Here is a 12,613-nt window from a genome sequence, read left to right as displayed (position 1 = left end):
TGGACCACCAGCCTTTTCTGTCCATGGGGATTCTCCAGGCAAGAATACTGGAGTGGGTTGCCATGCCCTCCTTCAGGGGATCTTCCCAACCCAGGTCTCCCACACTGCAGGCAGATTCTTTATCATCTAAGCCACCAGGGAAGCCCAAAAGGTAGTACTCTAGTCTCCCCATTGGGGAATTTAACCCCAGTCTCCCACATGACAGGCAGGGATACCCACCATGATTCTAAGAGGAAGACACACAATGATGAGAAATCGAAAAAATCCATGGGCTATGACAGAAACATGAAAAGGTGTTGCTTCAAAGAAAGACTAGTGGAAAAGAGGAAGATGGTAATTATAGTTGTATTTAGTGAATTCTTGAGCATTTTGTCAGATGGTGTACACCACGGTGATATTATTTTCACACACACAAAAAGCAATGAATGTGCTCTCTGGGGGCCTCTTCTGGGATTAAAAATCAGTCAGCAATGTTCTGACTGGTGCCCATCAGCCTGAGGGCCTTGCCTGGCTTGCTCAATGTCCTTCTGCTACCCGGAAACCACTGCATTGCTGCTGTTGCCAAGCAACACAGAGATGGAACCGGGACTCCTGATTTCTAAGCCTGTGTCTCTCCCACTACCAGCCTTCATCTCTCAAGCTGTCTCTTCATCTCAAACTCATCAGTGTCCATACCTTGTCAGACTTCTTGACTGCAAACTAACTCTGGCTGATTTAGGCAGGAAAGGAATATATAAAAAGATTCCTGAGTAACTTGTAGACTTAACAAAAGATTAGGCAACATTAAAAAAAAAAAAAAAAAAAGGCAGTGTGCAAGGATGCTGAGAACCAAGAAAACTAGGAAGAGACCTGTGCTGCAGGCACAGCCATAGCAGGACCCTCCTGCCATGGTGGCCGCTGGACTCTTGACCCCACTGCTACTGCCGAAAGAATCTCTCTTCATTCTCTCTAGATCCAGGTCCTGGTAAAAGGAGCATTCACTTACTCAAGTTTTGGTCACATGCCTGCATCATAGCCACCAGGGAATAACAGCTTCCAGGGTGGGAGGCCCAGCTTGTCTCCTGCTGAGACCCCCCACACTGGTGGGGAAGGGGTTCTTCCCTAAAAGAAGACTATGAATGGTGGGTGGCCCTTGGCTGCCCCATTTCCTCACTGTCCCTTCCTCCTCCTTGTCCTCCCTCTGCCTGGAGTCAAACCCACCAACATCACTCAGTGGCCCTCATGGTTAGAGAATCCACACCAGCCAGTAACCCTAGGGTCCATTGCTTTCCCGACTCCCGGGCCAGGGGCTGGTCCTCTGTATGGGTTTGGCTAAAGGGAGTTTCTGTGGTGCTCCCACCCTAGAGACAGTATTGCCTGAGGCCCCCAAAGGTGGCAGGCCTGTGCACGATGGCTTCCCTAGGAAGGCTACTGAGCCTACACTCAAGGACATCACTCCCCCAGCCAAGTCTGACTCAGTGAGGCACTAAGTCCTTGCCTCTCATATCCATCCCTTGACAGGGAACGATGTGGACATCTCCCAGTTTCAAGTGGCCCACTTCAAAGAGGAGGGGATGCTCCTGGAGAAGCCAGCCAGGGTGACGCCATGTTACGCTGTCCTGGAAAACCCCAGCTTCTCGCCCATGGGAGTTCTACTGAGGATGGTCCAAACTGCCCTGCGCTTCATTCCCATCACCTCCACTGTGTTGCTCTACCATTACCTCCAGCCTGAAGAAGTTACCTTCCACCTCTACCTGATCCCCAGCGATTGCTCCATTCAGAAGGTGGCAATAAGAGCCAGAAAGGTTGGGCCAGGGTGGACTTGACAGCAAACAGGAAACACAACCAAAGAGTCCCCTAGATGGATCAACTGGGAATTGGGATGGGCTACTTATAAACAGGAACCTTGACGTGGGTAAATTATCCTGCTCCCACCCAGCCATGGACTAGTCTGGCTCCCTAAGGTCTCCTCTGGCTGACTCTGCCACACCATCATTCATCTCAGGACAAGCCTCTTCCCAGGAGTCAAAAGACTGGGTGGTTTCCATGCTTATTGTTGTTGTTGTTGTTTGGTCACTAAGTCATGTCCAACTCTTTGTGATGCCCCGGACTACAGCATGGACTCCAGGCTTTCCTGTCCTTCACCGTCTCTCAGAGTTTGCTCAGACTCATGTCCATTGTGTTGATGATGCCATCCAACCATTTCATCCTCTGTCATCCCCTTCTCCTCCTGCTCTTAATCTTTCCCAGCATCAGGGTCTTTTCCAATAAGCTGGTTCTTCGCATCAGGTAGCCAAAGTATTGGAGCTTAGAACTGTCTCTTTTCCCCTGTTACCATGTCTTCTCCAACATCGCCCCAGTTCTCACCCTGAGCACAGCAGAGGCCAAGCATGGGTGGGGGGTGGGAAGCCAGCAGGGGTGGTACAACCCCCATCACCCACACAAACACACAGAAACATCATCTCACTTTGTTCAGACCAGGTTCTGTAGGCAGAATCTGAGTCAGGGTCCAGACATATCTGCTTTGATCCTTGTTCTGTACTCCTTAGGCCATAGATGATGAAGAAAAGAAGTTCCAGTTTGTGCGAATTCACAAGCCACCCCCGCTGACCCCACTCTACATGGGCTCCCGCTACATTGTGTCTGGTTCAGAGAAGCTGGAAATACTGCCAGAGGTGAGCAGCCCAGGTGGTCAGCCATCACTGGGGTCAGAGGTCTTGCTTGGAAATGGTCTCAGAGCTTACCCAGGGACCGGGTGAACTGGGGTTGGGCAAACAGCAAGTGGGGCTTCCCTGGTAGCTTAGCTGGTAAAGAATTTACCTGCAATGCAGGAGACCCCAGTTTGATTCCTGGAGAATCCCCATGGACAGAGCAATTGGTGTGCTATAGTTCACAGAATTGGACACCTCTGAGTGACTAAGCACAACACAGACAGCAAGTGAGATTTAGGGTGAGCAGGAATGCTTCAAAGGGTAGGAGACAGGAAGTTGGGGAGGGTCACATTCAGGACGGGGACAACATTGGGAAGAGTTGGGCTATAGAGTGACAATGACCTCCAATTAAAGCCACCAAGGACTTCCCTGGCAGTCTAGTGGTTAAGACACCATACTCCCCCACTCCTCCCCCAACCAAAAAAAGACTCCACACCCCCAGTGCTGGGGGCCCAGGTTCAATCCCTAGTCAGGGAACTAGCCCCCACTCTCCACAACTAGAGAAAGCCTTTGGGCAAAAACAAAGACCCAGTGCAGCCAAAAATAAATAAAGATTTTAAAAAGAAAGAAAAAAGCAGGGTTTACAGATAGACTTCAGTCCAGGAGATGGTCAGAGTTGAGCAGGGCTAAGTGAGGTTAAGCAGGGCGAAGTGAGGTGTCAGGTGAAAGATCTTACTAGCAGACTGAAAGGTGGCTTCTCACTCAGTGATTCTCTCTCTGCAGGAATTGGAGCTCTGCTATCGGAGCCCCAGAGAATCTCAGCTGTTCTCTGAGTTCTACGTTCGCCATTTGAGGTCAGGGATCAGGTTGCAAATAAGAAGCAAGAAAGATGGGACTGTGGTGTGGGAAGCCTTGGTGAAGCCAGGTAAAGTCAAGTCCAGGAAGCACAGAGGTGGGACAAGAGAAAGTCAAAGTGTGTGTGTGTGTGTGTGTGTGTGTGTGTGAAAGAAAGAGTTTGTATTATCACAATTTGCTGATGAAAAGAAATAGTCCAGGGGAGTTCTGTGCCTTTTCCTAGTGACAACAACTGATAGGAGCAGAATTGGAACTCAAGTTCAGTTCGGTCGCTCAGTCGTGCCCAACTCTTTGCAATCCCATGGACTGCAGCACACCAGGCCTCCCTGTCCATCACCAACTCCTGGAGTTTACCCAAACTCATGTCCATTGAGTCCATGATGTCATCCAACCATCTCATCCTCTATTGTCCCCTCCTCCTGCCTTCAATCTTTCTCAGCATCAGGGTCTTTTCCAATGAGTCAGTACTTCGCATCAGGTGGCCAAAGTATTGGAGCTTCTGCTTCAGCATCAGTCCTTCCAATGAATATTCAGGACTGATTTCCTTTAGGATGGACTGTTTGATCTCTTTGCAGTCCAAGGGAGTCTCAAGAGTCTTCTCCAACACCACAGTCCAAAAGCATCAGTTCTTCGGAACTCAGGTTAACCTGACTGTAAGCCCTGTGCTCTCTCTCTCTTGCACCATGTGTGTCCACTCTGCCCTTGAATAGACTTTGATACCCACAAGGTTTTTGGCAGTTTCTCATGAGAGCTTGGAAGGTAGATGAAAGAGGAAGAACTAGGGGACTCCCTAGTGGTCCAGTGGTTAAGACTCCAAACTTCCACTGCAGGGGGCACAAGTTCAATCCCTGGTTTGGGAACTAAGATCCCACATGCCATGCGGCCAAAAAAAAAGAGTAGCAACTAGATGCTAGATGGTTGTATGGTTGTGTGGATTGGGCCAGTTCTGGCAATATCAGATACTCTACCCAGGATCATTCAGTTATTGTCAAGGCAGGCAAAAGAGAATCCAAATATTGAACTCTCGGGAACGGAAGAAAATTTACAGTCTCTTAATCCAACACCAGCACCCCCAAGAAACAAAATCTCCTGGACAGTCCTTCCTAGGACAAATAGCCTTTGTCAGTTGTTGGTCACATTCCATCCTGAGCTGCACAGGCATCACAGTGGTAGAAAAGAGAATGGACTTTACTTGGTCCCAGCTTGAGTGCAGACACAGGTGGAGAACTCACCAGCCCTAGCTAGGGCCCTTACTTGCTGGGTCATCTTAAGAAAATTACCTAGTTCATTTGAACTTGGGTTCCTCATCTGTAAAGTGAGGATCACAATGCCTAACCTATGGAATTGTTGGAAAGATTAAATAAAATGAGGTATGTTCATGTATCATGCTGTGGTCCCTAGTAAAAAGCGAAAGTGTTGGTCAGTCAGTCGTGTCCAACTCTTTGCGACTCCATGGACTATAGCCCACCAGACTCCTCTGATCATGGAATTCTCCAGGCAAGAATACTGGAGCGGGTAGCCATTCCCTTCTCCAGGGGATCTTCCCAACCCAGGGGTCGAACCTGGGTCTCCTGCATTTGCAGGTGGATTCTTTACCATCTGAGCTGGAAATAGTAAAGGAAAGCCCAGTGGTCCCTAGTAAAGAGTAGCAATATTATTCTTCTTCCTCATATTAAGCCAACATCCTTGCCTATCTTGATTCTGTGCCTTGGAACTGACAGATTTATTTCTATTTCTAATCTGTTTCTCCTGGGAGAGCCCAGGAGAAAGTATCAAGAAGAGTATCTCTTCAAGAAGAGATACTTGAAGACTGGGATCAAGGCCTCCCCTAAGTCTCCTCTTATGCAAGTTAAATCTCTCTACTTCCTCCCATCATTCCTCCTGTATTTTGGTTTTTTAATTCTTTGCCATCCGGACATCCTCCTGGTAGATGTTCCCATTTACAGATGAGCCAGGATGGGCTCCCTGAGAGTCCAGTCTTCGGGGAGGACATGGAATACCCTCCTCTGCCCTCCAGATGAACCCGATGCTCCTGGAGCCGCAGCTGGAGCTCCCCTGTCTTGTGCCCACCTGCACAGACCATCAGGTCACAGTGAATCTGAGTCTGCTCAGACTCTCAGGCCTTGTCCACATAAGCTGCTGTAAACAGCCCCTTCCTCGCCTTATTCAAGTAACTGTCTAAGCCCCTTGAGTTATTTCTGTTGTTTTGCTATTGAAATTATCCCATTACTCCCAAGTGCTAAGGTTTTCTTCTTCTTTTTTTAAGTTATTTACGTATTTGGCTGGGCCAGTCTCAGTTGCAGCATTGCAAATTTTTAGTTGTGGCACATGAACTCTTAGTTGCAGTAGGTGGGATCTAGTTCCTCAAGCAGGGATTGAACCCAGGCACTCTGTGTTGGGAGCACACAGTCCTAGCCACTGGACCACCAGGGAAGTCCCTTGATCTTCTGACATCAAAATTCAGAACAGATTTGATCTGTGTGAATCTAGAAGGCCAAACATGGGCAAGGAGATAGATGTCTGTTCAGAAGTTTAAGATGTCCTTAAACTATTTAAGGATGTCTTAGATAGTTTAAGCTATCTAAACCCTGGTTAGTTCTCTACCAGGGTTCCCTTCAGGACAACACTGGATAAACCATGTCTGGGATGCTGAGAGAAATTGCTGTTGTTCACTTGGATGCCTCCTATCTCTCTCCCACCCTCTGTCTAATCATGGCCTCTGGGCCTCAGTTTCCCCATATGCATAAGGAAGGGATGCACCTGGATAATCTCTAAAGGCCCTTCCAGCCCTTACTCTAGATTCTATCAGAATTTATCCGTAGCTTGTTCTCAGAATGAGAGAAATCTCAGAAGTAGGTAGGAGTTTAGAGGAGTATCATGTGTGTAAATAACCAGCACTGTTACAGATGCTTCTTCATCTCTGTTTCCCTCCAGGAGATCTCAGACGGGCAGTTACTCCAGTTCCTCCAGGCCTCAGAGGTCAGTAACAGCTGTTAGAGACCACATGAGCCAGTGGCAGTTCTGGGGTGTTCTTTAAGGTCCTGGAGAATTGGGAAGAGAGGAAGGAAAGACTCTCTTGCAAACCTCACAAGCAGTCAGGCCTTGGAGAGTGCTGTGTACCCCATGCCCCTCACTCCTGCCCATGGGGGCCCTGGTACCTCCCACCAAACCACCTCAAATGCCTCCACCGAGAACCCCACCCCAAGCTCAAGCAGAATGGCCAGGTGCTGATGTGAGGGAGGGCAAAAGTGGCTTTCTGGTGGTCAAATGCCTTTACAGGGCAGAAGGAAGCCAGGGATGCAGATGAGCTGAGTGAAGAGAAGTGGAGATGGAGGGTCAGAGGAAGGAGCAGTGGTATGAGCCTTTCTTTGTTTCCAGCCTCACCTGACTCCCCAGCTGCCCTGAGACTGAGGCACTTTGTGGACCGATATCGGGAGCAGCTGGTGGCTCGAGTGACATCCGTGGACCCTATCCTGGACAAGTTGCATGGACAGGTGCTGAGCGAAGAACAGTATGAGGGGGTGCGGGCAGAGACCACTGCACCAGGCCAGATGCGGAAGCTGTTTGGTTTCAGCCGATCCTGGGACTGGGCCTGCAAAGATCGCCTCTACCAAGCCCTGAAGGAGACCCATCCTCACCTAATCATGGAACTCTGGGAGAAGTGGGGCAGTGAAGAGACCAGGCCGGGCTCCTGACAAGCTGGGCTGTGAGTCCTGGCTCTGCCTGAGAGCACCTGGGTCTGTTGTTCATCAGGAAACAAGTTACCATCCGAGTTGCCTTCTAGGCCTAAAGAAAACTTTGATGATGATGCCTTTGCTGGGTATTACCTTGCCCTGCCCAGGAAAGCCACACAGGAACCCAGACGGCCTCCCTTGGCTTTCATGGACCAGCTGTCCAGGTGAAACGACAGCATCTCAGAGAATGTCCATCTGGAGCTGGCAGGACTTCTGCAGACCTTGTAGCAGCCTAGCCCAAGAGCCTGGTCCGCTGGCCACAGCCGCCAAACCCAGAGTCCTCCCTGTGCTCTCCAGATGCAGAGAGGAGCAGAGAGAACGTGGGCCTGGGGGCGTCTGGCTGGAGACAGACAATGGAAATGGACACCTTAGGGGTTTTGAATGGCTTGTGAACAGGAACAAAAACAGATTGGTTTTTCACTTGTCCAGCCAGGGCTGGGGCACCCACGCTCCCCTCAGGGCCCTCCTAGGGTTCATTCCCAGGAGAACTCGAGCCCACCCACCAACCTGTAGATGGGCCAAGAACAGAAAGGGACACAGAGACTCCTACATGCAGAAGGCGTGACCAAGGGTGTCTCTACTTTCCAGACTCTCCCAAACCCACAACCCCAGGCCCACCCATCAAAGGGACCATGAAGAGGGAGGTTTACCCCCAAGGCTCCAAGGCAACCCCTCCTCAAAGACAGTGGCTGGAGGGCTGTGGTCCCACTCCCGGGACATCCTGTTCCACACAGACCAGCAAACTCATGGGATAATGCAGAGATGTCTCCCCAAATCACAAAATATTTGAGCGCAGAAAGTGACTCGGCAACAACTCCCAAATAAAGTCAGGGGAAGTGTCACGGTGCAAATCAAAACTTCTGGTTGATGTCAGCTGTCAGTCATGGGTTGTTCGTTTCTACAGGGAGAACAGATAACAAAGGTCAAACAGGCAGGTGCGCACACATATCTACACACACCGTTCCCCCAAACCACGAGATGACAGAGTATCAAACACTCCAAAACACAAACCCTCTATTTTCACTCACACCCACCCGCCCTTTCTTTCTGCTCCCAACTGGCCCCAGGGCCTCAGAGAGCTGAAGTGTGCATGAGTTCCAGAATGATAGAGAGGAAGTGGAGAACACAGCTGAGAATAGGGTGGCCCCAGGATAGGCAAAGGTGCCCAGGCCGCCCAGTATTCCCACAAGCTCTTGGAGAAGCTCAGGCCTCTGGCAAGAGGCCTCATGGGGGCGCATCCAGCTGAGTTTTCTCCCTAGCTAGGAGGGTGGTGACCCCGAGACCTCTGCAGACTAAGTGTGGGAAAAGCCCAGGTGCGGCGCCACCACGGGGTGTGCTCTGGCCCAAGACCCAGGCTCATGGGACCACAGAGAGAGGAGGTGGAGGTCAGGGGTGAGGGTGTGTGAGGAAGGGTCTGCCTGCTCTGCCCTCTCCCGTGGGGCTCCCCTACTCACTTCCCTCCCTTCCAGTCCATTGCGTCTCTTGTTCCTAGAGGCCCAGTAATCTATTCCCAAATCGGGAGCCATCTTCATGGCAGCCAGCTGAAAAGTGGGGCGGGTCTTGGGGGAGGAGAATGGCCAGAAATAAAGGCAGGTCCGGAACTGGGGGAAAGATGCTTGACTACTTTGGATCCGCATCCTAATCGCCAACAGTTGGGCTACTGAGGGAAAGGCAGTGAGCTGGGAACCAAATCCTGGCTTCACCCACTAGATGTGGCCCTGGAAAAGTCTAAACCGATGTGAACTTCAGTTGTTGGGTCTGTTAAAGGGGGATAATGATACTTACCTGAAACGGTTGAGGATGGCATGGACTGATGTGTAAGATGAGTCCACACCTACTGATTCAGTGGACAACTGTCAGTCAGTCAACAAACCTTACTTTCATTGTACCTGAGGATGTTCTAGGTGAGCAGTTTATATTCCAGTGGTAAGGAAATATTAATAGAAATCATAAATCCATTTTGGACTTCCCTGGTGGTAGAGTGGATAAGAGTCCGCCTGCTAATACAGGGGATCCGGGTTCAGTCATTGTTTGCGGAAGATTCCACATGACTCCGAGCAACTAAGCCTGCGAGCCACAGCTACCGAAGCCCCTATGCTAGGACCTGTGCTCCGCAACAAGAGAAGCCACCTCAGTGAGAAGCCAGCGGAGTGCAGCTAGAGAGTAGCCCCTGCTTGCTGTAACTAGAGAAAGCCTGAGAATAGCAAGGAAGGCCCAGCACAGCCAAAAATGAGATAAATAAATTCATTTAGAAAATAATTTCTCATACTCTTAAGTGCTTTTAAGAAAACAAAAATTGGAGAGGGTGATAGTTGGGGGTGAGGGAACAGCATACAACTTTATAATGCTCAGTGAGAAAGGACTTTTCTGAGGAAGCGACGTTCATGAAGGACTTTCCTGAGGAGGTGACATTCGAGTCAGACCTTTGCCCACAGACATCCTTGCTGTTGGTACTACTGCTACCGCTTTGTGCCCTAGAAATGGAGAATTCTGTTAACAGCCTTAGGTATCTCCTTTCGCACCTTTTTCCTATCTCTGCTGTTTGTCGTTTAGTCGAGGAGTTGTGTCTGACCTTTTTGTGACCCCATGGGCTGTAGCCCACCCAGCTCCTCTATCCACGGGATTTCCCAGGCAAGAATACTGGAGTGGGTTGTCATTTCCTACTCCAGGGAATCTTCCCAACCCAGGGAATGAACCCACACATCCTGCATCTCCTGCATTGGCAGGCGGGTTCTTTACCACTGAGCCACCTGGGAAGCCGTATCTCTGTAATCATATATATGTTTATGTACACACTGACAAAATCTTTCCTGGACCGAACTTTACTTAGGCTCTTCTGAATCCTCTTCCCAACTGGGCCTTGACTCTTGGACTTCTGTGTTGTTTTTTTCCATTGTTCAGTTTTAGTTAGAACCCTACTAATTTAGTTTATCCAGAATCGCCCACCCTTGATACCTGATTAAATTCCTCATCCTCCACATGATATCTGATCACTCTGGCCTGCCTTCAGCAACAAGCCTGTTGGCAAAGACTTACCCAACCCTCCCAGTAGGTTTCCACTGAAAACACACCACCAGCACCACTACCACTGCCCCATCTCTCAGCCAGCCCACTCTGTCCTTGGCTATGAACCCCCAACTTTTCCTTGTATTCAGAGTTGAGCCCAATCTCTCCCCTCTGCTGCCAAACGCTATCACAGGAGTTCCTATCACAATGTTGTTGTTTAGTCACTAAGTCGACTTCAACACTTATGCAACCTCATGGACTGTAGCCAGCCAGGCTCCTCTGTCCATGGGATTTTCCAGACAAGAATATTGGAGTGGATTGCCATTTCCTTCTCCAGGGGATGTCCCCGAGCCAGGGATCAAACCCACATCTCCTGCTTGGCAGGCAGATTCTTTACCACTGAGCCACCTGGGAAGTCCATCTATCACAGTAGTTCTCAGTAAATTCTGCCTTACTATTTGAACAATTGTCATGAATAATCTTTTTCTTTAAGAACGCATACACACACACACACACACACACACACACACAGGGCTTGTGACTGTCTTATGAAACCCTTCATCAAATCCTCCCAGGTCGGGACACATAGTATTTCGAGGCGATGCTGATGTGTCCTCATTTGCCTGGCAAAGCAATAAAGCTATCCTTTTCTACATCACCCAAAACTCAGTCTCTGAGATTTGATTTGGCACTGGTGTACAGAGAGGCCAAGCTTTCAGTAACAAGGGGAAGAGGCTTGCAGCGCGATGGATACTGGGTATTAGTCAGGAGTCCTGTCTCTGTCCCTGGTTTCCTAGCAACCACTGTTGAGCATGTGGTTGCTAGGCAAAAAGGGGCCATCCAGACACTTGGGTACTGTCCTTAGTCTGCGTGGGCACCAATCAGAACATTGCAAGATATTGTTAATCCGACAAGTGGCCATTGGGCCCATTTTTACATTTTCTCATCTATTAATTGCTTTTGTTGCACAAAAAAATAGTATAACAATGGTAAACAAAGTCTGGAAAAATTAGAAATTGCCCTATGATCTCACCATCCAAACAATTCAAAAATGACCATCTTTACTCTTCCTGTTCTAACCTTGCTCTGCAGGAATACATTTTCATCTTGTCATCCTAGCAGACGTGGTTTTAAATCTTGCTTTTCTGACTTTGATTTAGAGCATGACAAGCACCCCTCAAGCTACTTGAGAGTTTTGAGAATAATCTCTCTGATGCCTCTGTGTGATACCATGCAGTGGACTGCTGTTGTTCAGTTATTAATTCATGTCCAACTCTTTGCAACCCCATGGACTGCAGCACGCCAGGCTTCCCTGTCCTTCACTGTCTCCTGGAGTTTGCTCAAACTCATGTCCATTGTGTCAATGGTACCATCCAACCATCTCATCCTCTATCGTCTCCTTCTCTTGCTGCCCTCAATCTTTCCCAGCATCAGGGTCTTTTCTAATGAGTAGACTCTTCGCATCCGGTGGCCAAAGTAATGGAGCTTAATCCTCAGTCCTTCCAATGAATATTCACGGTTGATTTCCTTTAGGATTGACTGGTTTGATCTCCTTGCTGTCCAAGGGACTCTCAAGAGTCTTCTCCAGCATCACAATTCAAAAGCATCAATTTTTCCGCGCTCAGCCTTCTTTATGGTCCAACTCTCATATCCGTACATGGTTACAGGAAAAACCATAGCTTTGACTACACGGACCTTTGTCAGCAAAATGATGTCTCTGCTTTTTAATACACTGTCTAGGTTTGTCATAGCTTTTCTTCCAAGGAGCAAGTGTCTTTTAATTTTATGGCTGCAGTATACACACGATCATTTAATTAAGTATTCTTCTCTTGTTCCAACATTGAGTTTGCTCCAGTGTCTTTGCCATTATAAACAGTATGAATCTTTCTGCCGAAAGCTTTTCTTTACCCTTTAGACTGTTGACTTGAAATCAATATTAAGGGGTGAGATGATTGCATCAAAGCACATGAATATCCTCATGACTTTCTGTCTTGCTAAACCGCTACTAGAGTTCCCTTTTTTCTACATCCTGGTCAACATTTGTTATGTATGGGGGTTTTGATGATAGCCATTCTGACAGGTGTGAGGTGATATCTCATTTTTGTTTTCTGGACATTTCATTTAAATGTATCATACAATCTGCATCCATGTTCATCTGTTTGTTTTTTCATTTATTATGTTTTTGAGGTTCATCTACATTGTAGCATGTTTCAGTAGTTCACTCCTTTTTATTGCTGAATATTATCTGATTGCATAGATAGTCAACATTTTGTTTATCTATTCACCATTTGATTGACATTTGGATTGTTCCCAGTTTGGGGCTATTACCAATAACACTGCTATGGACATTCATGTAGTCTCTATACAGACATATGTTTTCATTTCTGT

General features: G+C 48.3%; 1 protein-coding gene across 4 annotated transcripts in view; it reads left to right on the top strand.

The window, feature by feature from the left end:
* Positions 1–10,060, top strand: part of NLRP1 (NLR family pyrin domain containing 1) — a 36,934-nt gene extending 26,874 nt beyond the window's left edge. For 3 of the 4 annotated variants that reach the window (XM_055576818.1, XM_055576821.1, XM_055576820.1), the window contains 5 exons: positions 1,501–1,763; positions 2,529–2,654; positions 3,414–3,555; positions 6,420–6,464; positions 6,864–10,060. In XM_055576818.1, coding sequence (XP_055432793.1) covers positions 1,501–1,763; positions 2,529–2,654; positions 3,414–3,555; positions 6,420–6,464; positions 6,864–7,180 — 893 coding nt within the window. In that variant the 3' untranslated portion in view covers positions 7,181–10,060. The remainder of the gene's footprint in view (positions 1–1,500; positions 1,764–2,528; positions 2,655–3,413; positions 3,556–6,419; positions 6,465–6,863) is intronic. The other variant, XM_055576819.1, reaches the window with a different exon arrangement.
* Positions 10,061–12,613: the final 2,553 nt, after the last annotated feature.

This window comes from Bubalus kerabau, chromosome 4 (assembly GCF_029407905.1).
Source record: "Bubalus kerabau isolate K-KA32 ecotype Philippines breed swamp buffalo chromosome 4, PCC_UOA_SB_1v2, whole genome shotgun sequence".
Classification (NCBI taxonomy): domain Eukaryota; kingdom Metazoa; phylum Chordata; class Mammalia; order Artiodactyla; family Bovidae; genus Bubalus; species Bubalus kerabau.
This window is presented reverse-complemented; position numbering and strand designations above follow the sequence as displayed.